The following is a 25,691-nucleotide window of genomic DNA, read 5'->3' on the forward strand; positions in this document are numbered from 1 at the left end:
ATTCCACATAGAATATGAACTCAAAGGAGGTCAGTGAGTGGTGTGTGTGTGCCAAGGTGGAGAAGCCTCTTCCAACTGCAGGCGGAGAACGGGGGGCCCTGCTACTGGCTGCAGCTCCAGCCCTGCCTCCTTCTCCAGCATATAAACAATCCAACAACCTCACTGAGTCACTGCTGTGCAGGGCCGGAAAGCTCCACGCACACAGCCCAGCAAACAGCAGCACGCTGCTGAAAAAAAGACTCAGAGGAGAGAGATAAGGAAGGAAAGTAGTGATGGATCTCATCCCAAACTTGGCCGTGGAAACCTGGCTTCTCCTGGCTGTCAGCCTGATACTCCTCTATCTGTGAGTAACTGTTCAGGCTCCTCTTCTCTGTTTCCTTGGACGTGGGGTGCTAATCAGGCCTCTATTTTCCTTATCTGTTTTGTAGATCAAAAATGATGTTCAGGCCGGGCGCGGTGGCTCACATCTGTGATCCCAGCACTTTGGGAGGCCGAGGCAGGAAGACTGCCTAAGGTCAGGAGTTCAAGACCAGCCTGGCTACCATGGTGAAACCCTGTCTCTACTAAAATTACAAAAATTACCTGGGCATGGTGGTGCATACCTGTAGTCCCAGCTACTTGGGAAGCTGAGGCAGGAGAATTGCTTGAACCTGGGAGGCAGAGGTTGCAGTGAACTGAGATCATGCCACTGCACTCCAGCCTGCGTAACAGAGTGAGATTCCATCTCAAAAAAAAAAGAGAGAGAGAGAGAGAGAGAAAAAAGAAAAAAAAAAGATTTCAAGGAGAAGTAGCTTAAGTGTTGGATGCTACAAACATATAGAAGTTATGATGGATGTTTTGCAGATCTATAAAGGAATAAATAAGCATCTCCCCCATCCATCTTTAGTGGAAAGAAGGGTTTAGGGACAGCATTGATTGAGGATAATCTAATAGACAATGGTTTGGACCCAGCTTACTAAACCAGAATTTGGATTTTACATTTTTCCCTTTAAGTTGCAGGAGAAGAGGATGAATCTTCTCGCCAGTGAGATCCTGGCATCCTAGAGCAGGTCGTGAGAAGAGTCACTCCCTACTGTGTGTAGAGGAGGTTTCCCGCCTGTCACATTTTACTTCTAACTCAATTTCACAGTTATTAAGAGTAAGGAATCATGGTCACATGGAAATAGAAAATGGAAACCTTGTTTTAATTCTTTCACAGAAAAGTTAGCAATTCAGTGAGTTGTGGTAACATAGTTTCCATCTACTGGCAATTTAACATGAATTGATATGGCTTAAATTCATCCTTTTTAAAGCCAGATTTTTTTGGAGATAGACTATTTCCAGCATGTTCCTTCTGGGTGATAAAAGAGGGCTATTAGTTCAGTATTTGTGACAATAAATGTGTATAAGATAACCTCACCTTTCCAGAATAATGTCAGGAATATGAGTCTAATGCACAAATGTACATCTCTAGGACAAGATTGCATATGTGTTCTTAAAAATACCTTCCCAATAGTTTATTTTAATACCCCCATTTCAAATACACCTGCTTAGTAGTTTATCCTAAACTCTCAGGGCTAGAAAGTAAGCAAGACTGTGAGCCAGTGATGACAACAAAAGCATCCAGGTAGGATCAAGATGAAGTGAGAAAATATTCCTCACCCCTCAGGGTAGAACTCCAAATAGACATTCACGGGTCCTGGCCCCCTAGTGGAGGTCACTTGAAGGAAAAACATGTTGGCATCTCATCTGCTTGAAGCCTGGACACAGGGGCACCATCAGTGTCACTCTGTGTGTGGTCTGCCATGTTGTGGGGCTGTCACTACAGATTCTGGCAGTCAGACAGACAATACCTTAGCCTTAGATGATGCCAGTACAGGCCAGGATTCAGAAGCTATAGTGTAGACCATGCCCTTCTTAGGCCAACACAATTACATGCAATAGATGACTGGCTTTTCTGTTAGCCTCTTCATTGGAACCGAAAGCAGCATTACTCTACCAAACAGAGGGGAGCTGGAAAGAAACTAAACAGTTTGCCCAGCACAGCCTCTGCCTTGACATGGAACGATGTGAGTCTAGACACTCACCTAGATCTGTCCTCGAGGGCCAATGCTGCTGACACATTAACTCAATAGTTTGTCTTGGCCTGAGAGATCATGTAACATGTAGAAAGTTTAGAAGCAGAGATTAGTGTCATTGATTTTCCATGGCTGTGACAACAAAGGAAGAAACAGGAGTGGGAAAACCCAAGGCCACCCTGGTTTTGGTAGATGGTGCACACACTTCCACTAACTATTCTGGGGCAAGGATCCAAATGCACTATTAGGTCTGGCTATGCAGTCTCTGCTGGGTTCTCAAAACACGAGCCTCCATGCCATTTCTCAGTTGTATTTTAGCACATATTATAAGAGTCACTGGATTTGTACAGAATGTTTGGAACCTATACTGCCTTAAGGGCAGCCCTTTAAAGAAGAGAAAACAAGGTCTTAATTGAACTGTCTGGAACATTTTATGGTTACTTATGTGGAATGCTGCATCTTTTGCTATGAACAGGAAGGTACGTGGACATTAGAAGGTGCCTGTCTTTCAGCTGAAAGCACATATGAGGTATATGGATCCATTTATATACACCATACTTTTCAGCCACATTTTCCTAATTTGCCTCTCTGGGGACAACCTTGTGGGACTAGCAGATTCATGATTGAATTGATGGCTGGTGACCTCTTCCATCAGCTTTTCTTCTTCCTCCGGTCTTCCACCCCTCAGTAACATCACACTGGGAAGGTCTTCAGACATCCAGAACCCACAGTTGGGGGAGTCCATACACGACCCATCAAATATGAGTTGCAAGCAGGCCTGCCATAGGGAGCAGCAGCCTTAATGGGTTTTCCTACAGAGATATTTGACGTGCAGAGGCAATAAACTGACTGCTTTGTGATTGATCACCTTGAAAAAAATGAGCATATCTGGCTGTATTAGTCTTTTCTCCCACTGCTATAGAGAAATATCTGAGGCTGGATAATTTATAAAGAAAAAAGACTTAATTGTCTCATGGTTCTGCAGGCTCTACAGGAAGCATAGTGACTTCTGCCTCTAGGGGGGCCTCAGGAAATTTACAATCATGGCAGAAGGTGAAGGAGGAGCAGGCAGATCTTACATGGCTGGAGCAGAAGCAAGAGAGGGTAGGGAGGAGGTGCCACACACTTATAAACCACCAGATCTCATAAAAACTCATTGTCATGAGGACAGCACCCTAGTGGGAATGGCGTTAAATCGTGCTAAACTGCCCCTATATCCAATCACCTCCTACCAGGCCCAACCTCCAGCATTGGGGATTACATTTCAACATGAGATTTGGGTAGGAGCACAGATTCAGACCATATCACTGGCACTGTGCTTATCAGGTGAATATCACTAGTTGGAAGGCTAGATTCCACAAGAGGAGGAATGTCCTGGGTCTTTAGCTGTGATTCTTCTGCACAGTGTCATTCAGGGAAATATGAGTCAATCATCCTCCCCAATAGCTCAATCCAACCAGATCATCTGACCACAGAGACTGAGGTGTAGCTGAAAGATGCCCACATTTCCATAAGGCCAATAGAAGCCATGAACACACTTGTCAATCTGTAGAAATAATAACTCTGTGACTCCTCCAAGACCCCTCTGTGAATGACGGTTTAAGAAGGGCCAGATCCTAAAACAGGGTCATAGCTTAGAGGGAAGGGAAAGCATAAAAGCCTCTGAGCAAATTCTAAACACAGGGTCACCATAGGCTCTCAGTGACCCTCTGTGATTGAGTGGATGCAGTGATGCAAAATCTCATCATCTGTAATGCCCAACCTTGTTTTTACTAACCCTGTTTTTAGACTCTCCCTTTTCCTTTAATCACCTAGCCTTGTTTCCACCTGAATTGACTCTCCCTTAGCTAAGAGAGCCAGACGGACTCCATCTTGGCTCTTTCACTGGCAGCCCCTTCCTCAAGGACTTAACTTGTGCAAGCTGACTCCCAGCACATCCAAGAATGCAATTAACTGATAAGATACTCTGGCAAGCTATATCCACAATTCACAGGAATTCATCCGATTGATAATGCCCAAAGCCCCGAGTCTATCACCTTGTAACAGTCTTAAAGCCCCTGCACCTGGAACTGTTTACTTTCCTGTAACCATTTATCCTTTTAACTTTTTGCCTACTTTATTTCTGCAAAATTGTTTTAACTAGACCCCCCTCCCCTTTCTAAACCAAAGTATAAAAGAAAATCTAGTCCCTTCTTCGGGGCCAAGAGAATTTTGAGCGTTCGCTGTCTCTCAGTCACCAGCTAATAAAGGACTCTTAATTCATCTCAAAGTGTGGCGTTTTTCTAACTCGCTCCGGTACAACAATCACTGCAGAAGACAAAACAAAAAATTCTCACCCTTTCTACTAGGATGAGAATCCCAAAATCAAGGAAGAGTTCACTTACTAAAAAGACATAAGGGAATTAAGTGCCCTGGAGGAATTCCTGCCTGAACCTCTCAGAAGCACTCACATGTGAGAATATTGATCAAGTATTAATTCCAGGATTAGGACCATGAAGACTCCAGCCGCTTTGAGCTAATCATTGTGCCTTTTTTGTGTCTCATGGTGGAGGCGGGAAAGGACCTGATGAACAAATATAATCATTGCCGTCAGAGTAACTGTTATTATTTATTGCCTTAATGTTACCTCCTTCTCTTGGGCATTCCAGTTCCTCAGTCAGTGACTCACCAGCCCCTATATCAATAAAGTCACAATCCCTATGACCTGATTTCTGTTTCACTTTGTAGATATGGAACCCATTCACATGGACTTTTTAAGAAGCTTGGAATTCCAGGGCCCACACCTCTGCCTTTTGTGGGAAATGTTTGGTCCTTCCGTAAGGTAAGTGTTTTTGAGCTTCCTCTTTTGCTTCTTATGATTGCAAAGAGCAGCTTATTCCATCAGTAAAAATGCTTCTCATCAGGAGGAAGGTCTGAGGTTTTATACTTTCAGAAACAGTGTGTAGGCATCACCCAGAGCATGGCAAAGTTTACCCTGGGGCTCTCTTGCTAACTCTCAGGAACCTCTGGTTTGCCGCAGTTGAACAGCCCAAATCTCAGGTAGATCAGCAATCTGATGTTCACAACTTGGTGTGCAGACTTTGTGAGCACCATAAAGAGCATTTCCTTTTTGCTCCAGCAGGTTCCCAGGAAGGTACAGTCATACTTAGTTAGTATTAAAAGTAGGAACAGGAGTCCTTGATTGTGGTTTGTTATCTGTGGACATGAGAGTAAAATTCCTCTCTACAGCAAGAGCTCATGAGTAGCCTTTTTTCTACTCATGAGAAGAGTTTTTATTAAAGAGGCATTAGTGATGGAGGACTCTTGCATAGTGAGGAAACCTCTTTCAGCCCATATAACAGTGTGGTGGTGCAGGATATGGAAGGCACATTTGGAGTCAGTATAAATATTGATGCGTAGTCCCTTTGCAAGCGTGAAGGTCCAAGTTAAGGCAATGAATTTGGCTTGCTGACAGGTAGTGGAGGGGGACAGAGCAGTAGCCTCAATGATAGATGTGGAGGATAACATAGCATAGCCTGCCTTTGCTGGTGAGTGGTGATTAGGCCTGGTGGAACTGCCATCAATAAACCAAGTGTGATCAGGGTGAAAAACAGGAAAGAAGGAAATATGGGGAAATGGAGTGAATGTCAGGTGGATCAGAGAGATACGGTCATGGCGGTCAGGTGTGGCATCAGGAATAATGTGGGAGGCCAGATTGAAGTCCGGGCCAGGAACAGTGGTAATTGTGGGAGACTCAACAAAGAGTGAGTATAGCTGAAGGAGCCAGAGAGTAGAAAGTATACGCATCAGGTGTGAGGAAGAAAATTGATTTTGGAAGTTATGAGAACTGTATGGAGTGAGTTGAGCATAGTTTGTGATTTTGAGGGCCTCTAAAAGTATTAGGGTGGTGGCAGCCACAGCACAGAGACATGATGGCCAGCCTAAAACATTAAGGTCAAGTTGTTTGGACAAAAAGGCTACAGGGCACAGTCCCAGTCCTTGTGTAAGAATTCTGACTGCACAGCCCTGCACTTTTGCTGTGTGTAATGAAAAGGGTTGGGATGAATCAGGTAGAGCTAGTGTGGGAGCAGTCTCTAGAGCTGTCTTCAAAGAATGGAAAGAGGAGTGGGGAAAGGATTTAAGATCTATGGGGTCAGCTAGGTTTCCCTTTGTGAGTTTATATAATGGTTTTTTAGGATGGCAAACCAGGTATCCAAAGGCAAAAGTATCCAACCATGCCCAGGAAGGAAAGGAATTGCTGTTTTGTAGAGGGGTTGGGGTTTGAGAGATCAGCCAGACATGATCAGCAGGGAGAGCACATGTATTTTCATGAAGAATTATGCCGAGGTATGTAACGGATGGAGAAAAAATTTGAGCTTTGGAGGGGGATACCCAATATCCTTTGGAGAATAAATGTTGAAGGAGCAAGATGGTATTTTGTTGAGAAGACTCAAAGGAGGGACTACAGAGAAGAAAGTCATCAATATATTGAATAAGGTGGGAAGCAGAGGGGTGGAAAGAAAGTAAATCATGAGGAAGAGCTTGGCTGAAGTAACGAGGGCTGTCCCAGAAGCCTTGCGGCAGTACAGCCCAGGTAAGCTGTTGGGACTGATGGGTGACAGGGTCAGTCCAGGTAAACGCAAAGAGAGGCTGGGATGAGGGGTACAGGAGAAAAGTGAAAAAAAGCATCTTTAAGGGAGGGAGTAGAGGTGTCCCATACCTGTGGGTTAAGGTGGAGGGATAAAAGAGGAAGACACGAAGGAGGCTTTGGGTTGGGAAGGGTAGCAATGAGATATGACTGTAGTCCAGGAATAGTCAGAGAAGCAGATAATTTGGTTAAAATATCTTGGCCTAATAAGGGAACTGGGCAGATGGAGATAACTAAAAAGGAGTGCATAAAAGAATGTTGTCCAAGTTGGCACAAAAGTTGGGGAGTTTTAAGAGGTTTAGAAGCCTGGACCTCAATACCCACAACAGTTATGGGGGCAAGACAAACAGGCCCTTGAAAAGAAGGTAATGTGGAGTGGGTATCCCATGTATCAATTAAACAGGGAATGGACTTACCCTCCACCATAAGAGTTACCTGAAGCTTACCATCTGTGGTGGTCTGGGGACTTCCAAGGCGATTGGGCAGTGCCAGTCTCCAGCTGCTAAGCCGAGGAGATCTGGGAAGGAGTCGGCCAAAAAACGTTGGGTTTGAGCTCCAGGAGCTTTAGGAGCAGTGGCAACGTGAGTCGGACAGTCTGACCTCCAGTGGGGGCCCGCACAGACAGGGCGTGGCTTAGGAGGAATCCCAGGCTGTGGGCATTCTGAGGCCCAGTGGCCAGGCTTTTGGCATTTGAAGCAAGGTCCATGAGGAGGTTTTGAAGGAGACCCTGGGAGCTGTGGATTGGATGTTCTGAAGGTTTTTGTATGCTGGAGATGTGGTTGTGGGTTGTCTTACAGCAGAGGCAAGTAGCTGTAACTCAGAGATGCATTGTCACTTGGCTGCCTCTTCTCTATTATTGTACACCTTGAAGGTGAGGTTAATTAAGTCCTGCTGTGGGGTTTGAGGGCTGGAATCCAATTTTTGGAGGTTTTTTCTAATGTCAGGAGCAGATTGGGTGATAAAATGGATATTAAGGATTAGGTGACTTTCTGGGCCCTCTGGGTCTGGGGCTGTGAAGCGTCTAAGGGTAGCTGTTAAGTGGGCCATGAACTGGGCTAGATTTTCATCTTTACCTTTGGTAGTTTCCTTTAGCTTGTCATAATTAACAGCTTTATATGCTGCTTTTTTGAGCCCCTCGACTAGGCAGGAGACAATGTAATCTTACCTAACTATAGCAGGGGAGTCCATCTGGTATTCCCAATGGGAATCCTCTCAGGGAACTGCCCTGATGCCTTCTTGAAGGTCTGGCTCATGACACTGGTGGGTGTCAGTGTGAGATTGGGCTAGGGTATAAACTCTTTCCTGCTCATCTGGGGAGAGGGGAGAAGTCACGATGACATTTCAGTCACTCCAGGTTAAATTGCAGGACTGAGTTAAATATTAGAATTCCTGTATATGTTTAGTGGGGTCTGATAAGAAAGAGTCTAAACACTGACTGATCTGGGAGAAGTCTAACAGAGAAAAAGGCACATGTACCCTGACTATGCCTTCAGCTCCAGCCACCTCTCTAAAAGGAAATTGTTGGGCAGGTAGGGGAGGGCTAGTCGCAGAATGAAACTGTAAGCTGGACCAGGTGTGAGGATGGGAGGTAATAGAAGGATTATAGGGTGGGGAAGCAGAGGCTGAGGAAGAAGTGGGACCTGGCTCAGCCTGGAGAAGAGCAGCCTGGGGAGGAGGGGAGAGGTCAGATGGGTCCATAGAAAAGGAGGATTCACAGGACTCAGAGCTTGGGGTGGAGACTGAAGAAACAGACAGGAGAGAAAGAAGAAAGATTTGGGAGAGGTCACATTTGGAGCAGAGACTAGGGAGGGACTGATGTTTAAAAGAATGCCTGGATGTCAGGCACCTCAGACCATTTGCCCATTTTTCGACAAAAATCATCCCCGTCTTGTAAGATGGAGAAATCAATAGTGTTGTTTTCTGGCTATTTGGAAGCATTGTCGAGTTTGTATTGGGACCAAGTGGTATTGCAGAAGAAAATAAGGCATTTAGGTTTTAGATCAGGTGTTAGTTGAAGGGGTTTTAGGTTTTGAAGAACACAGGCTAAGGGAGAAGAAGGGGGAATGGAGGGTGGAAGGTTGCCCATAGTGAAGGAGGCAAGCCAAGAGGAAAGAGAGGGTAGAGACATAGAGAGAGGGGGCATGGTACTTGCCAGCCAGGGGAGGTGGTACTTGCCACCAAGATGAAGGATCAAGGCAGGCACCCCCGCAGTGATCAGACACCTCTGAAATGTGGGTGAAAAATGAGGCAGGCGTCCCCACAGTGATTTAGACACCACGGGAAGACTGTCTTCCCGAGTCCGTGACTGGTGCCGGAGTTTTGAGTTCATGGATAAAACACATTTACTCTGTCTCTACCAGAAAGGGAAAGAAATCGAAATTAAGGAAGGGAGAGATTGAAGGGTGGAGGGATAGCAAGAGAGGTTGGAGAAGAGAATAAAAAGAGGCCGCTTACCCAATTTAAAATTTGTGAGATGTTCCTTGGGCTGGTTGGTCTGAGGACCCGAGGTTATAGGTGGATCTCCTCATGGAGTGAGGGTGAGGACTGGGGACTGGTCTCCCAAAGGAGTCCCCCTGTCCCAGGTCTTCAGCACCAAACGACATGTGCGTCCGTGTGAAGAGACCACCAGTCTTTGTGTGAGCAATAAAGCTTTTTAATCACCTGGGTGCAGGCCAACTGAGTCTGAAAAAGGAGTCAGCAAAGGGAGATAGGGGTGGGGCAGTTTTATAGGACTGGGGTAAGCAGTGGAAAGTTACAGTTAAAGGAGAGGAGGGGGTCACAAAGTGCATTTGGGGAGATCATAAGACTCATTGTCCAGAAGAAGAATGTCACGAGGTCAATCAATCGATCAGTTGGGGCAGGGCAGGAAAAAGTCATAATGGAATGTAGTAAGGTTGGTCAATCAGTTAAGACGGGAGCTAGCTATTTTACTTCTTTTGTAGTTTTTTGGTTGCCTCAGGCCATCTGGATGTATACTTGCACGCTTGGGCTCAGAGGTCTGACACCCACCACCTTTCCCATATCAACTTTTTAGTAGATGTACCCCCAAGATACACATTCCTCAGACCTTCTTTTCCATAGTTAAAATTTCAAAGAGCTTCTGCACAGCAAAAGAAACTACCATCAGAGTGAACAGGCAACCGACAGAATGAGAGAAAATTTTTGCAATCTACTCATCTGACAAAGGGCTAATATCCACAATCTACAATGAACTCAAACAAATTTACAAGAAAAAAACAAACAACCCCATCAAAAAGTGGGTGAAGGATATGAACAGACACTTCTCAAAAGAAGACATTTAGGCCGCCAAAAAACACATGAAAAAATGCTCATCATCACTGGCCATCAGAGAAATGCAAATCAAAACCACAATGAGATACCATCTCACACCAGTTAGAATGGTGATCATTAAAAAGTCAGGAAACAACAGGTGCTGGAGAGGGTGTGGAGAAATAGGAACATTTTTACACTGTTGGTGGGACTGTAAACTAGTTCAACCATTGTGGAAGTTGGTGTGGCGATTCCTCAGGGATCTAGAACTAGAAATACCATTTGACCCAGCCATCCCATTACTGGGTATATACCCAAAGGATTATAAATCATGCTGCTATAAAGACACATGCACACTTATGTTTATTGCAGCACTATTCACAATAGCAAAGACTTCGAACCGACCCAAATGTCCAACAATGATAGACTGGATTAAGAAAATGTGGCACATATACACCATGGAATACCATGCAGCCATAAAAAATGAAGAGTTCATGTCCTTTGTAGGGACATGGATGAAACTGGAAAGCATCATTCTCAGCAAACTATTGCAAGCACAAAAAACGAAACACCGCATGTTCTCACTTATAGATGGGAAATGAACAATGAGAACACATGGACACAGGAAGGGGAACATCACACACCAGGGGCTGTTGTGGGGTGGGGGGAGGGGGGAGGGATAGCATTAGGAGATATACCTAATGCTAAATGATGAGTTAATGAGTGCAGCACACCAACATGGCACATGTATACATATGTAACAAACCTGCACGTTTTGCACATGTACCCTAAAACTTAAAGTATAATAATAATAAAAGAGATAAACTTCATGATACATAAAGCATATCTCAATAAAGCTGTTAAAGAAAAAAATAAAAAAATAAAATAAAATAAAATAAAATTTCACCCCTGAAATGTAGAAACAGGAAGGTTTGTTTTTAAGTTTCAGTGCAAACTCTGAGCAGGTGTCATAATTTGCTGTGTTTGATGTATAGAGGTGACATTTTCTCAGAACTTCCATCTTAAGCTGGAAAACTGGAAAGTGAGTCCACTTTGTCATTCTGTCACTCACTCATTTTCTCACTCAACAAACATGCCTCACACTTATCTAAATCTGCTAGACTAAAAGAGGTCCCTGGCGTCTGTAACTTTCCAATTCTGCTAGAATTCTAGAGCCAGCTCATGAAATAAATGAAAAGGATGAAGAACAAAGAGATAAAAGAGTGCACGTTCCTTTCTGATGCTCACTCACTTACCCTCATCCTCAGTTTCTTCACATGCCCCTGGAGGTGATCATTCAGGGATTTATGAGATTTTAGAGACAACACATGGAAAAGCAAAAAGACATCAGAAAGACAAGGAGTTACTTAGTATTTATACACAAGGGTAAGTCATCCAGTATCCACAACACTTGGAGAAAATTCAAGAGTAATTTTAAATTTCCCATTTCAAATACCTCCTGTTTTCTCTCCTTTCCCTCATGACGTATCTAAATAAGCTTCCTGTAACTGCCAGCAAGTCTAATTTCATTGGTTTTGAATGTTTTCAGCCCCAATTAGAGGCAGGGTTAAGTACATTTAAAATAATAATGTAATATTATTTTGTTTCTCCTCCCAGGGCTTTTGGACGTTTGACATGGAATGTTATAAAAAGTACAGAAAAGTCTGGGGGTGAGTATTCTGGAAGCTTCCATTGGATAGACATGTTTCTATGATGACTTTATGCCACTGCACAGAGGACAGTCTCAGCCCAGAGTGTCTTGGGATGAAGGTCTGGCCAACCTAACTGCAGAGAGGTTTTCAGAAGGAAGAGGATATATATTTGGGAGTAGAGTATTAGAATGGGAATCTGTGTGCCATTATAAGCTATGTGCAAATTTAGGGAGGTAAAGGAAGACAAAGATGTTCCAAAGAAAATATGAGGAGGACTTCATATGGGTTTTGAAATAGTTCTCCTTCACTACAAAGATCAGTAACAAGGGTGACGCCACACCAAGGTTGGACAGGCAGTGGCTGAGCCAGTGTCCTTGCAGAAATATTTTTGTGTAAGGTTGGGATGGGCTTTCTGCAAGCTTGTGGTTTCGCCAAGTCTTTTGTGATCGTTTTGTTATCAGGCACACAAGCATGAGAATCCACTCTTCATAACTTTCTTTATTTGTCAGGGTTTTTAATAGCACACATAGGCACACAGACACACTGACACACACACACAGACGTGCTATAATTTTGGTTCTCACAACGTTCACACTCGCTATTGTAAAACTTTTTGAGACTTGTCCTACCAAGGATCCCACATGTCACCAAGTGTTGAGGTCTTCGGTCTAAACTAGGCTGGGACCATTGTGGTTACCACTTTTCTCCAGGCTTTGGTGGCCCAGGGACTCCCAGCATCACGTTCTGTCCAGTGTCTGCCTATTCCCCTCTTCTTTTTTTCTTCCCTTGGTGCCCTTTTATCACATGCATTGTCTCAGACTTTTCTAACATGTGCTCATAAATGCATGGCATCATCTCCTTCCCACATCGATTCACTTTCAATTAAAAGTCAAAACTCTTTCATTTAAACTTTGAATTTAACATGCTTTTGAAAGAAGGGTTGAGAGATACAGAGAAACAGATTGGGAAACCATGCTCTGCTGTTTGTTTGTTTAACTTTCTGTGTAAGTGTGGAATTTTTCATTCTGTTTTATTATTAACTTTAAGCCAAGACTTTTTAATTGTTCAATTCCCACCTATAGAAGTGTAATAAAAATATATATAAAGACTTTTTAATAGAAGTATATATGAGTATATCTTTGTCTATACATTTCTGCTGAATTTGAAGAAATGCTGAATATTCTTAAACCATTGTGTTTCCTGGTGGGCTGATGGACTGTGATTTTATAAGGTGGCCTCAGCCAACTGCAGCAGCTGTTCCCTGTCAGAGGGGCTAGAGGCTTGGCGACAGTGGTGGAAGAGGTGCAGTGGTGTGTTCATTCACTAGAAGCATCAGGGAGAAGGTTTTGCCTCTTTTTAGTTCATCTTGTCTCATCAAGTCCACAGAAACCACAGTGCTGCCTGAGGGTGCGGTGGAGCTGGCATGACCCATACAGGCAACACAACTGAGTAGAAAGAACACACAGCTCTCGATGTCCATGGGTCCCACAACAACTGCCCTTGACACATTTAGTCCTTGTGAGCATTTCATGATTTACTTGTCTTCAATTTTTCATGGACCTAATATTCTTTTTAAAAGTGAAATATTTTAAACATATGAAACATTGTGGAGAATGGCATGGGAAATACCCACGTATGCACCACCCAGCTTAACAAATGCTCTACTGTCATTTCTAACCATGATCTCTTTGAAGAGCTCTTTTGTCTTTCAATGTCTCTTCCCTGTTTGGCCCACATTACCCTTCATCGTATGAAGACTTGGGTGGCTCCTGTGTCAGACTCTTGCTGCGTCTTATACCTAATGAACTAGAACCTAAGATTACTGTGTATTGTACATCTAGGGGATTATGTAATGTCAGGATCAAAGTCTGGCTTCCTGGGTTTGGCTCCAGCTGTAGTATAAGGCTGTTGATGTTTAATCAACTCTGTTTTTCCACACAGTTTTTATGATGGTCTACAGCCTGTGCTGGCTATCACAGACCCCGACATGATCAAAACAGTGCTAGTGAAAGAATGTTATTCTGTCTTCACAAACCGGAGGGTAAGCATCCATCTTTTGAAATTAAAATACTCATTGATTGATTAAATTTTTATTTTGCAATTCTTATATGTTCATAGACAGTTGCCTAAAAACTGTGCAGGAAGCTTCCATGTACACTTCATCCTGTCCCCCCCAGATGGTAACATCTTGCAATCTTGCATAACTACAAATACAGTATACTTATGTTACTATAGTACAAGAAATTGACATTGATAGAGTTCACAGAGCTTATACAGATTTCACCAGTTTTATGTGCCCTCATTTGTGTGTGTAGGTTTTTTTGTTTTTTGTTTTTGTTTGTTTATTTTTTGAGATGGAGTCTCACTCTGTCATCCAGACTGGAGTGCAGTGGCGCAGTCTTGGCTCACTGCAACATCCGCCTCCAGGTTCAAGTGATTCTTCTGCCTCTGCCTCCCGAGTAGCTGGGACTACAGGTGTGCACCAGCATGCCCTGCTAATTTTTGTATTTTTAGTAGAGATGAGGTTTCACCATATTGGCCAGGCTGGTCTTGAGTGTGTGGGTAGTTCTACGCAAATTTATCACATTTGTAGATTTGTGCAATGACCAGCATGATCAAGATGCAGACCTATTCCATCTCCATATGGCTCCCTGCTGCTATCCTACAGTCACAAGTCTTTTTCTCTGAGAGGGTCTTTATCAGAGCTTTTTTTTATCAAACATTTTTTATTTTGAGGAGGCTGATGTATTAATTTTTATTTATGAATTGCACTTTTGGTGTCAAGTCTGAAAGTTCTTTGCCTAGCCCTCCTTCCTATGTTGCCAATTTTTCTAAAAGTCATAAAGTTTAATGCTCTACTAAATGTAACTCTATTATCTATTTTGTGTTATTTTTTGTATAAGGTATGAGATTTAGATCAACGTTCATTTTTTGTGGCTTATGGCTGTCCAATTTTTCCAAAGCCATTTTTGGAAAGGTGGGCATATTGTTAAAAATCAATTGGGCATATTTCTTTGCATCTCTCATTTGCTATTCTGTCCCATTAATCACTGTGTTTATTCCACCACCGATAACAAACTGGTGACTCTAATAGCTGTACAGTAACTCTTAACATCATGTAGAGTGATTCTTCCCACTTTTATGGACTTATTTTTTCAGATTTGTTTTAGCTCTTCCTGGTTCTCTGCTTTTCCATAAAAATTCAGAATGAGTTTCTCAGTGTCTATAAATAAACATGCTGTTATTTTGACAACAATTGAATTAAATGTATAGATCAATTTAGGGAAAGTCTTTATCTTCACTATGTTTGGTCTTTCAATTCATGAACATAGTATGCCTCTCCATTTCCTTAGATTTTCTCTGATTGCTTTTAGCAATTTGTAGTTTTCAGCATAGAGATCCTGTACATGTTTTGTTGGATTTACAGCTAAAGTATTTCATTTTTGTTGGAGTGACTGTAAATGATATTATGTTTTTCTTGTATTTTCAGATATTGATTGTTGGTACATAGAAACATGCTTGGTTTTTGTTTGTTGATCTTGTATCATAGAACCTTGCAGAACTGACTTAGTATTTCAAGAAGTCTTTTTGTATATTCCTTGAGATTTTATACATTGACAATTACGTCACTTGAAAATAGAGACAATTCTTTTATTTCCTTTCCAAACTGTATGCCTTTTTAATTCTTTTTCCTTGTCTATTGCACTAGGACTTCCAATATAATGTTGAGTAAATGTGGTGAATTTTTGAATTGTTCCTAATATTAGGAGGGAGGCATTCAGTCTTTCATCAATAAGCATGATTTAGATGAAGTGGTTTTTTTTGTAGATTCTCTTTATCAAATTGAGGAACTTTCTCTCCCAGTTTGCTGAATTTTTAACATAAGAGTGCTGTAAGTACTCATTATAAAACAAAATATTGTTATGGAAGATGAAAGAAAGGTGCAAGCATGCTGGCTTGATAGCCAAGTTGGCAAAAATAATTATCTCTTTCTTTTTCTTTCTATCCATGGAATAAAAAATTAACAGAAAAGAATGTTCATAGAATTGTATTATTTCTTCAAAATACATTCCTAGTTTTAAAAGTATTACCTACCATTTTTTTAAAACCACCGTATCGAGGCACCTCTTTTTCACGTTGCCTGTGCTGTAGGAGAACATAAAGACAGCTCGTTTGAGGCAACATATAGTCCACCAAAGTCACCTGCTTCTCTGTCTCCACTCCCTCTCTACACTGCAGAAGTACTAGGTCTTGATTCTGTCTACTCTACTGGAAGAACACGTTGCCTACCATGTGGATAATTTGCATGTAAAAGGAGACTGGGATATACAGGCTGGAGACCACATCAGGTGGCTGGGTCTCCTGAACACTGCCCCCACACACAAATACATCCCAGGACACTGGGTATCTGGGATAAATCTCTGTTGAGCATCTAGCATAGGGCCCATCACCTAGTAGACAGTCACTAAATAATTGTTGAATAAGTGATTCCTGTTTAACACATTTTCTACAACCATGGAGATCTCCACAACTGACGCAGGACAAAATGTTTCTGCTTTGAACTCTAGCCTTTGGGTCCAGTGGGATTTATGAAAAGTGCCATATCTACAGCTGAGGATGAAGAATGGAAGAGAATACGATCATTGCTGTCTCCAACCTTCACCAGTGGAAAACTCAAGGAGGTATGAAAATAACATGAGTTTTAATTAGAAACTTAAAGAATGTATCTGGTGGGGACATGTAGAAAGTAAGATCACAGTCCCTTTCCAAGGGGTAGTCCGCTGAATTTGAGCTTCCTAAAAACAGTCTTTTATCTTTATGTACATAAAAGACATCACAAAATTCTTTATAAAATGTCACTTATTGTTCCATTCCAGGTAAAGTCATGTCCTTCTGGGACTTGTGTCTGCACACTTAACAATGGGTGGTGTTGTGTTTTGTGCTTAGATGGTCCCTATCATTGCCCAGTATGGAGATGTGTTGGTGAGAAATCTGAGGCGGGAAGCAGACACAGGCATGCCTGTCACCTTGAAAGAGTAAGTAGAAGCGCAGCCATGGGGTTCTGAGCTGTCATGAGCCCCTCCAGCTGCCTGCCATGAAGCTGATATCCCTGCTGTTGGGTTATTCCAGTAACCAGACAAAAGGATGGCTGTGGTATTGCAACTTCAATGGGTCTCCCAAGATGGGGCAGCTCCCAAGAGGAGGTGGGGCAGCTGGAGGAAAAAGGTCTTCTCCCATATGCACATGGGCAAGGATTTACTTATCCATGAAATTGTCAGCCTGAATGTTCTGGAAGACTAAATGTATACTTTAGGGGGGAAAATGTGTGATTGTACCAAAGTTTTAAGCATGGCGTGTATGGGATGGTAAAAGAGGAAGGCACTTGGTATCTGTTGGTTGGCAGTGAGTAGAGTGGGAAAGTTATAATGGAGAACTTTGAATAACTTTGACCCTTTCATGGTTTTTCTAAGGATATCAGTAGAATACTAAATATTAAACATTCCCACCACTGCTTTTTCCTCCAGTCTTAAAGAGACAGGGTGCTATGAATGCTATAGATACGGTAAACCTATTATTTGCTGTCTACACTGGTATGTGCTTCAATTACGCAGGAACAACAGGTGTAATCTGAGCCTCTCCTGGGCAGACCAGGGATACATGGTCACTCATCTATAGGAATTTCCAAATCAATTTTTAGTGACTTTTTTTTTTAACCAGGATATTGTTGGTCATTATATTTTACTAAAATGATTCTGCCGTCAGGGCAATCTCAGCTCACAAGAGCTGGGGATAGTGAAATTTTCCAAAGCTTGAGCAGGGAGTGTAGAGAATAAGGACGATATAGGAGCTCAGAACAGGGTGTTGCTGTTCTGCGAAGTGCTGAAGAGGAATCAGCTCTGGGCATAGAGTCTGCAGTCAGGCAATGTCACCTGTCTTGAGCCCCTTAGGAAGAGTGAATTTTTCTACTCTTGTTCTGCTGAAGCAGAGTGCTTACACATCTTGTATCATCCACACTCAACACATGCTACTGTAGTTGTATGATAGTGGGTCTCTGTCTTCCTATGACAGGCTCCTTGATCCCAGAGGTAAGTCTAACTCAGTTGAGTGGCTCCATTACCCCCAGCATAGGGCCAGCTGCATCACTGGCACCTGATAACCACCTTCTGAGGGAATGCAATGGGAGATGATCCAGTAGATAGTTCTCAAAGTCTGTGGCTCTTTGTCTGTCTTGACTGGACATGTGGGTTTCCTGTTGCACATATAGTGGAAGGATGGTAAAGAGGTGCTGATTTTAATTTTCCACATCTTTCTCCACTTAGTGTCTTTGGGGCCTACAGCATGGATGTGATCACTAGCACATCATTTGGAGTGAATATCGACTCTCTCAACAATCCACAAGACCCCTTTGTGGAAAACACCAAGAAGCTTTTAAGATTTAATTCATTAGATCCATTTGTTCTCTCAATAAGTATGTGGACTACTATTTCCTTTTCTTTCTCTCTCTCTTAAAAATAACTGCTTTATTGAGATGTAAATCACCATGTAATTTATCCACTTAAAATGTACAGTTTAATGATTTGTAGTACATTTGAAGATATGTGTGACCATCACCATTTTAAACTTTGAAACTATTTTTGTCCATCTAGAGACCTCATACATTTTTAGCTATCAACCCCCTGCCACAAACCCTGTCATCATATGCAACCACTAATCAACTTTCTGCCTCTATGGATTTGCTTATTCTGGATGCTTCATAGAAATGATATTAATTTGTCAGGGTTTTTTTTATTCTCTAGTTCATGAATTTATACTTTAGTCTGTATTATTTTCTTTCTTCTGCTGGCTTCAGGCTTACTTTGCCCTTCTTTGTTTACTGTGTTGTGGCATGAATGTAGATTATTGATTTGTGATTTTTTGTTCTTCTAAATTTACACATTAAACTATAAATTTCCCTCTGAGCACTTCTTTGCTAAATACCATGAGATCCTGGCCTATCACATCTTAATTTTTGTTCAGCTCAAAACACTTTCTATTTGCCCTTTTAACTTCTATTTTGACTCATTGGTTACTTAAAAGTTTATTATTTAACTTCCACATATGTGTGAGTTTCCCAGTTTTCTTTACCTTATTGATTTTAGCTTTATTCCATGATAGGGGACAGAGATACACTGTGTTATTTCTATCTTGACTACCTGCTATTTCTTGAACGGCACGATTAATTTAAGCAGCAGATTATGATTTGAGTTATTGTAACAGACTCATCCAATAGATAAAGGCAAAGAGATTAGAGCATTGAGTTTTGTTTTTTTCATTATTCGAAAGATGCAGAAGGGACTGCTGATCTCACTGCTATAGTGGTGGTCCCTATGCACAGACCTGCCCTTGCTCAGCCACTGGCCTGAAAGAGGGGCAAAAGTCATAGAAGGAATGGCTTCCAGTTGAGAACCTTGATATATTTTACTCTTCTGATTGGTAGAGAAAATTAGAATTGCTCCAGGTAAATTTTGCACATTCACGATGGTTTAATTTTCTGTTGTTTTTTTTTTCCTACAGAAATCTTTCCATTCCTTACCCCAATTCTTGAAGCATTAAATATCACTGTGTTTCCAAGAAAAGTTACAAGTTTTCTAACAAAATCTGTAAAACGGATAAAAGAAGGTCGCCTCAAAGAGACACAAAAGGTAAAACGTGGAGGTAGTTATAGGAGGATGTTTAGTTTTTCATAATTTTTTAGGTAATATACATATGATTGGTGCACTTCCCTGTATGTTTTTAGAGAAAGATTTTAACACAAAGAGTACTTATGTTTAGAGCAAGATAATTCATTTGGTAGGAATGCAGAAAGTGGAGTTTGAGGAAGAAGATATGAGAATGAGTCAGAGAGAGCACTTAAAATTTGATATCAGGCACAAAAATTAGTATGCCATGGCATAAATATTATTCAGATAAAACTTTATCACATCACTTCCCTTCAATAAATTGTCAAAGGATAAACATTACTGTTTGAAAATATATTTTACTGGTATTATGCTTTCTCTAGATCATAGATTGGTAAAGAGTCATTTCAAGTACAAGCCTGTTATTTTACACATTCTCCAATGAAAGACCCTATCAGGCCACCTGCTGAAGTGTATAGTATGTGTTACATTTGAGCCCTCTCACAGCCTCAAGTGAACAGGGGTCTTTCATGGGAATTGAGGCTGCAAGGCTGGCTAACTCACCTTGCTTTTATGAGCCCTAGATTGCAGCCAAAGGATGTCTGCAGGTCAGGGAGGCAAGAAGGGGTAACCCAGATGTCACTGAAGATAGTATAGATTTTGGGAATGTTGGAGTATTTGAAGATGCTCCCACCAAAGCTGCTGCTAAGTTCTGGAAATGTCAGGAGAATAATCTTTGTGCACATTGGTGAAGAAGAAGACAGAAGAATAAAAGGTCCAGGACTTCTTCACGGGTATGCAGTTAGGACCAGGGATAAGACCAAAAAGATTTGTTTCAGGAAAACATCCTGCTTTCCAAGGATTTAGATGGATTTTTTTTTTCACTGGTGACTCAGGGAACACCCGTCAGATTTCTGGTCTTCAAGGGTCCATATTCTCAGAAGGGAGGTTGAGGACTGCACTTCTGATTAACTTCTGACTTCATGAGTCACTTTCTGTCAATAAAATTTCTCTTTTTGCTTCTAGCACCGAGTGGATTTCCTTCAGCTGATGATTGACTCTCAGAATTCGAAAGACATGGAGTCCCACAAAGGTAACCAAAGTGCGCTTCTGGGGGCTACTTGTGGGGCACTCAGAGGGAGGGCCTTGTTCTGAAAGTGTGCAGGAAGTATTCCAGGAAGATGAGAATTTCTGCCACATAGCAGAATGACACAGGTTTGAATGTTATAAATGGTAGCTGGAGGCACTTTCTGGAGGCATGCAGGCATAGATGGCCATATTCTAAGCTTAAAGGGCAACGCTAAGGAAACCTGGCAGGCCAGAAAGAGTCAGCGGTCTGTGGATCACCTACATAAAACCAAATGCCAGTTCTCAGCCTCCTCCAGATCCACAGAATTAAAGTTTCTGCCTGGAAATTTATTAGGTTTCTGCAAAAGTAATTGCGATTTTTGTGATTACTTTTAATGGCAAAAAGCGCAATTACTTTTGCAGCAACCTAATGCATCTAACACCTAATCAGGAGGCATGCTGTCCAAATAAGGGTGATTTTAACTGGGAATTTTTGGTGAAAGTGTGTTCATCAGGTTAATCGACTACAAAGTTATTTTTTCCTTTGGAATGGATAAGTAACTTGAGAAAACCTCTGAGACTGTGTAAATATCCTCTTTGTCTTCAATCTTTCACCTACTAGTTTTACAACCCATGTATGATTTTCACTGAAGTCACTGTTACTATGACAGTGGCAAAATGATGGCCATGTTCAAATTTCAAGCCACCAAGATTTGGCAATCATGTCACAAAATTCCTGAATATTTAATCATTGGTTCTAGAGAGCAGGAGTAGGCTGACTTCAGCATACCACTTTAAATATGTCCATGTCCATGTCTACATCTACTTCTGTCTGTCTATCTATCTATCCATCTATCATCTATTTATCTACTTATTGATTATCTATCTATCATCCATCTATCTATTCATCTACTATCCCAATACAACTTGCTGTGATAAAGGAAATAGCCTATTGTTTTAGTGTTTCCTCTAGAAATCACTAGACACATATAGCTAGTGAGCACTGCACATGTGGCTAGTGCCACTAATGAAAAATTTTAAATTGTATTTAAGTTTAATTGAATAAAATTTGATTTTAAATAGTCACATGTCGATAGTGGCTACCATATGGGACAGCAGAGCTCTAAACTTTGAGATTATAGTTTAGTTTCACATCAGTATCATCAGGTTCATGGTAACTGAATGCAATTATTAGATAGTTGAATTTACCCACAACTGCATCACAGAAATCTTCACTGGCAAATCACAGTTCTGTCGACATTTCTCACACACCTTTCATATTGGTTTTGGTTGTGAATTACATGGTTGGAACAGGCATCATATTTACTTCTGTGTTCCAGGTCTCTAAATGTCCTAATCCAGTCCTGATCAAACAGACCAGTGATGGACCATCCTGAGCTTCTCTCAGGAGAAAAATCAAGAAGGGGGCAAACTTGTAATCACAGGAGCTTATACTACTTTAATGCCATCCATCAGACTACAGTCAATCACCACTCATCTAGCTTTTTGTCCATCTTCAGTTGCTCTACTTCCTGAGATAGTCAATTTTGAGACCTGTAGCCTACATCTATCACCTGATGCATTTCAAAGATATAATCCATACTTCTCAAGCTGGGCTAGGCACACAAATCACCGCATCTTCTGAAATTCAGATTTTGAATCAGTAGTTCAATGGTGGGGTTTGAGATTTTGCATTTCTGTTTTTGTTGTTGTTGTTTTGTTTTGAAATGGAGTTTTCGCTCTTGTTGTCCAGGCTGGAGTGCAATGGCACGATCTCGGCTCACCATAACCTCAGCCTCCCTGATTCAAGCAATTCTTCCACCTCAGCCTCCCGAGTAGCTGGGATTACAGGCATGCGCCACCATGCCTGGGTAATTTTGTATTTTTAGTAGAGACAGTGTTTCTCCATGTTGGTCAGGCTGGTCTTGAACTCCTGACCTCAGGTGATCCACCCACCGTGGCCTTCCAAAGAGCTGGGATTACAGGTGTGTACCACCGTGCACAGGCTTTGTATTTCTAATAAGCTTCCAGATGCTTCTGACCCATGGACCACACTTTGAGTAGCAAAAGGTGGTCTGTATTCCAATAGTGGTCTCTTAAGTTCCCTCAAACATATCTACACGAAAGGTCCTTTAGTTTCCATACATTTAACCATTAATGTTGCAAATTCAAAGTTTGTCAAGGTATATTTTAGCTATAATAAATTACATTTTTCTTGGGAGAGAAAACTACCCCATATTAATTTACAATAAAGTACTTTTAGGATCATTAAACGAGCACACCCATAACACTGAGTATGTTATGCAGAAATGCTTTCTCTGGAAATTACCTAGCTGTGCAGATGGCAGGGATGGCACAAGGAGGAGTGGATGGCCCACATTCTTGAAGACCTTGGGGGAAACTGGATTAAAATGATATGCCTTGTTCTGGCTCTATAAGATACACATCCGAGTGAAACCACCCCCAGTGAGACTCCAAACTGCTTTTCTATTTTTTCCCCTAGGGATTTGAGGGCTTCACTTAGATTTCTCTTCATATAAACTCTGATGCCCTACATTGATCTGATTTACCTAAAATGTCTTTCTTCTCCTTTCAGCTCTGTCTGATCTGGAGCTCGTGGCCCAATCAATTGTCTTTATTTTTGCTGGCTATGAAACCACGAGCAGTGTTCTCTCCTTCATTATATATGAACTGGCCACTCACCATGATGTCCAGCAAAAACTGCAGGAGGAAATTGATGCAGTTTTACCCAATAAGGTGAGTGGATGATACGTGGAGAAGGAGGGAGGAGGTGAAACCTTAGCAAAGTTGCCTCCTCACCACTTCCCAGAATTTTTATAAAAAGCATAATCATGATTCTTTCACTGACGCTGTGTAGGAAGGCTCTAAAAAGAAAAAGAAAGAAACATAGGGAATGGTTGCTACTGGCAGAAGTATAAGATCTCTGTTAAACAGTCTTGGCCCTGGTTCATCTGCTTTCTGTTATCACAATAATGCTAAATAAAAAACATCCAAAAACCTCAGTGGCATCTAACCATAAGCATTTATTGCTCACAAGTCTTGATAGTGAGCTCTGGTGATATTGGCAGGACTTGCTCTGGTCTGGCTGTGGTCTGATGGAGCCTGGCCCTGGGTGCGCTGTGCAGGCTGACACAGCTCTGCCCCACACGTGTCTCATGTTTCAGTCAGGTAACCACTGGTGAAGAAGCAAGCATAGTCACGTTTGTTTCCATGAGAAAGAAAAACCACTAGACGGTTATGATAAGGATTTCAGTCCCTGGGGAGAGATCGGTCCTGAATGTCTCCCGCTTTCATAACTCCTCCACACATCTCAGTGGGCCATTGAGCACATCAATGAGCATGACAGTTACTAAAACACTTTATGAGGGTGGGGGAGGGGGGAGGGATAGCATTAGGAGATATACCTAATGCTAAATGACGAGTTAATGGGTGCAGCACACCAACATGGCACATGTATACGTATGTAACAAACCTGCACATTGTGCACATGTACCCTAAAACTTAAAGTATAATAATAATAAAATTAAAAAATAAAAATAAAAAAATAAAACACTTTATGAATGCTATGATCCTTTACCAGTATGAGTTATTCTCTGGAGCTTCTAACATGTCAATAGTACTGCATGGACTGAGTTAAAAGTTAATTCAAAATCTCAATTTATCCAAATCTGTTTCTTTCTTTCCAGGCACCACCCACCTATGATACTGTGCTACAGATGGAGTATCTTGACATGGTGGTGAATGAAACGCTCAGATTATTCCCAGTTGCTATGAGACTTGAGAGGGTCTGCAAAAAAGATGTTGAGATCAATGGGATGTTCATTCCCAAAGGGGTGGTGGTGATGATTCCAAGCTATGTTCTTCATCATGACCCAAAGTACTGGACAGAGCCTGAGAAGTTCCTCCCCGAAAGGTACAAGGCCCCTGGGAAGGAAGCCCTCCCTGAACCAGCCTGGTTCAAGCATATTCTGCCTCTCTTAATCTACAGGACAGTCATGGGCTTGTACAATCATTTGCTTGTCTTTTTACATTTAAAAGTTTTTTTATCATCAAATTGATCATTGTCACACTTTACAAACCATAGACTAGATAAAAGAAAACTACAGCCACCCACAGTCCCAACAACTTAAAATGAAGGTCATCAGTTATGTCCTTATGGGTTATGTGTCCAAAATATAAGGACTCTTTTAAAAACACATGATCACAATGCTATTATTATGTCCCACAAATGAATATTTTTTCCTTAATATAATCAAATATTTAGGAGTCAAGTTTGAACAAAAAACATGGGTCTAATCTTCAAAGAATTTATAGGTTAGTGGAACAGATAGACAAAGAAAGCAGTGATGATACTGCTTTGCATTGGTACAGTAGCATCATATGCCCGTGTAAATTATCTGACTTAAACTATTCTATGGAGGTGTGGGGAAGAAAGAGGGAGAGATGGAGAGAAGAAGAAGGAGGAGAAGGAGGAGAGAAGGAAGGATAAGACAAGATAGGAAGGAGGAGGAGAAGACTTAGAAAAACAAGAGAGGAGAGGAGAAGCAAATGCAAAATAACAATTTTGTAATAGTGCAAGACAATTTCTTCTTCTCCTTCCTCATGACCAACATAAATGTGAGGCGAGGGAGGAATTTACTTTTCCATCAGTCAGTCTCATCACTTATGTGCCTTTTAAAGTGTGAACACATCACCACCCTGAATATAATCTGAGTGTTTAGAAATAAATATTCTTTGCAACACTGTTTATCTCCTCTCAACAAGACTGAAAGCTCCTATAGTGTAAGGAGAGTAGAAAGGATCTGTACCTTACAATTCTCATAGCAAAATATGCATAGCAGGATTTCAATGACCAGTCCACAAAAGTATCCTGTGTACTACTAGTAGAGGGGTGGGCCCTAAGTAAGAAACCCTAACATGTAACTCTTAGAGGTATTATGTCTTTAACTTTTAAAATATCTACCAATATGGAACCAGGTTCAGTAAGAAGAACAAGGACAACATAGATCCTTACATATACACACCCTTTGGAAATGGACCCAGAAATTGCATTGGCATGAGGTTTGCTCTCATGAACATGAAATTTGCTCTAGTCAGAGTCCTTCAGAACTTCTCCTTCAAACCTTGTAAAGAAACACAGGTCAGTCAATTTTCTGCATAAATAATGTTTTATTAAGAATTATTTTAACTGAAGGGTCTATATATTTAAAAAAGAATACACTCATTTAAACTTTTAATAATTTGTTCTATGGGCCAAGGAATCTATTTGGACCCATCTATGATCTTTAAGAGTGCTTCAATTCTGGCATTCAAAAGCTGTAGCATTAAAAACATCATG

General features: G+C 41.4%; 1 protein-coding gene across 2 annotated transcripts in view; it reads left to right on the top strand.

Moving 5' to 3' along the window:
• Positions 1-158: 158 nt before the first annotated feature.
• The window catches only part of LOC101147362 (cytochrome P450 3A7), a 28,549-nt gene continuing 3,016 nt past the window's right edge, over positions 159-25,691 (top strand). The window contains exons 1-13 of one of the 2 annotated variants that reach the window (XM_055393126.2): positions 284-343; positions 429-514; positions 4,785-4,878; positions 11,572-11,624; positions 13,548-13,647; positions 16,175-16,288; positions 16,554-16,642; positions 17,927-18,075; positions 19,161-19,288; positions 20,291-20,357; positions 22,929-23,089; positions 24,040-24,266; positions 25,331-25,493. In XM_055393126.2, coding sequence (XP_055249101.1) covers positions 11,590-11,624; positions 13,548-13,647; positions 16,175-16,288; positions 16,554-16,642; positions 17,927-18,075; positions 19,161-19,288; positions 20,291-20,357; positions 22,929-23,089; positions 24,040-24,266; positions 25,331-25,493 — 1,233 coding nt within the window. In that variant the 5' untranslated portion in view covers positions 284-343; positions 429-514; positions 4,785-4,878; positions 11,572-11,589. Of the gene's footprint in view, positions 344-428; positions 515-4,784; positions 4,879-11,571; positions 11,625-13,547; positions 13,648-16,174; positions 16,289-16,553; positions 16,643-17,926; positions 18,076-19,160; positions 19,289-20,290; positions 20,358-22,928; positions 23,090-24,039; positions 24,267-25,330; positions 25,494-25,691 lie in introns of both variants that reach the window. The other variant, XM_063708620.1, reaches the window with a different exon arrangement.

The sequence above is a fragment of the Gorilla gorilla genome, chromosome 6 (assembly GCF_029281585.2).
Source record: "Gorilla gorilla gorilla isolate KB3781 chromosome 6, NHGRI_mGorGor1-v2.1_pri, whole genome shotgun sequence".
Taxonomy (NCBI): Eukaryota; Metazoa; Chordata; class Mammalia; order Primates; family Hominidae; genus Gorilla; species Gorilla gorilla.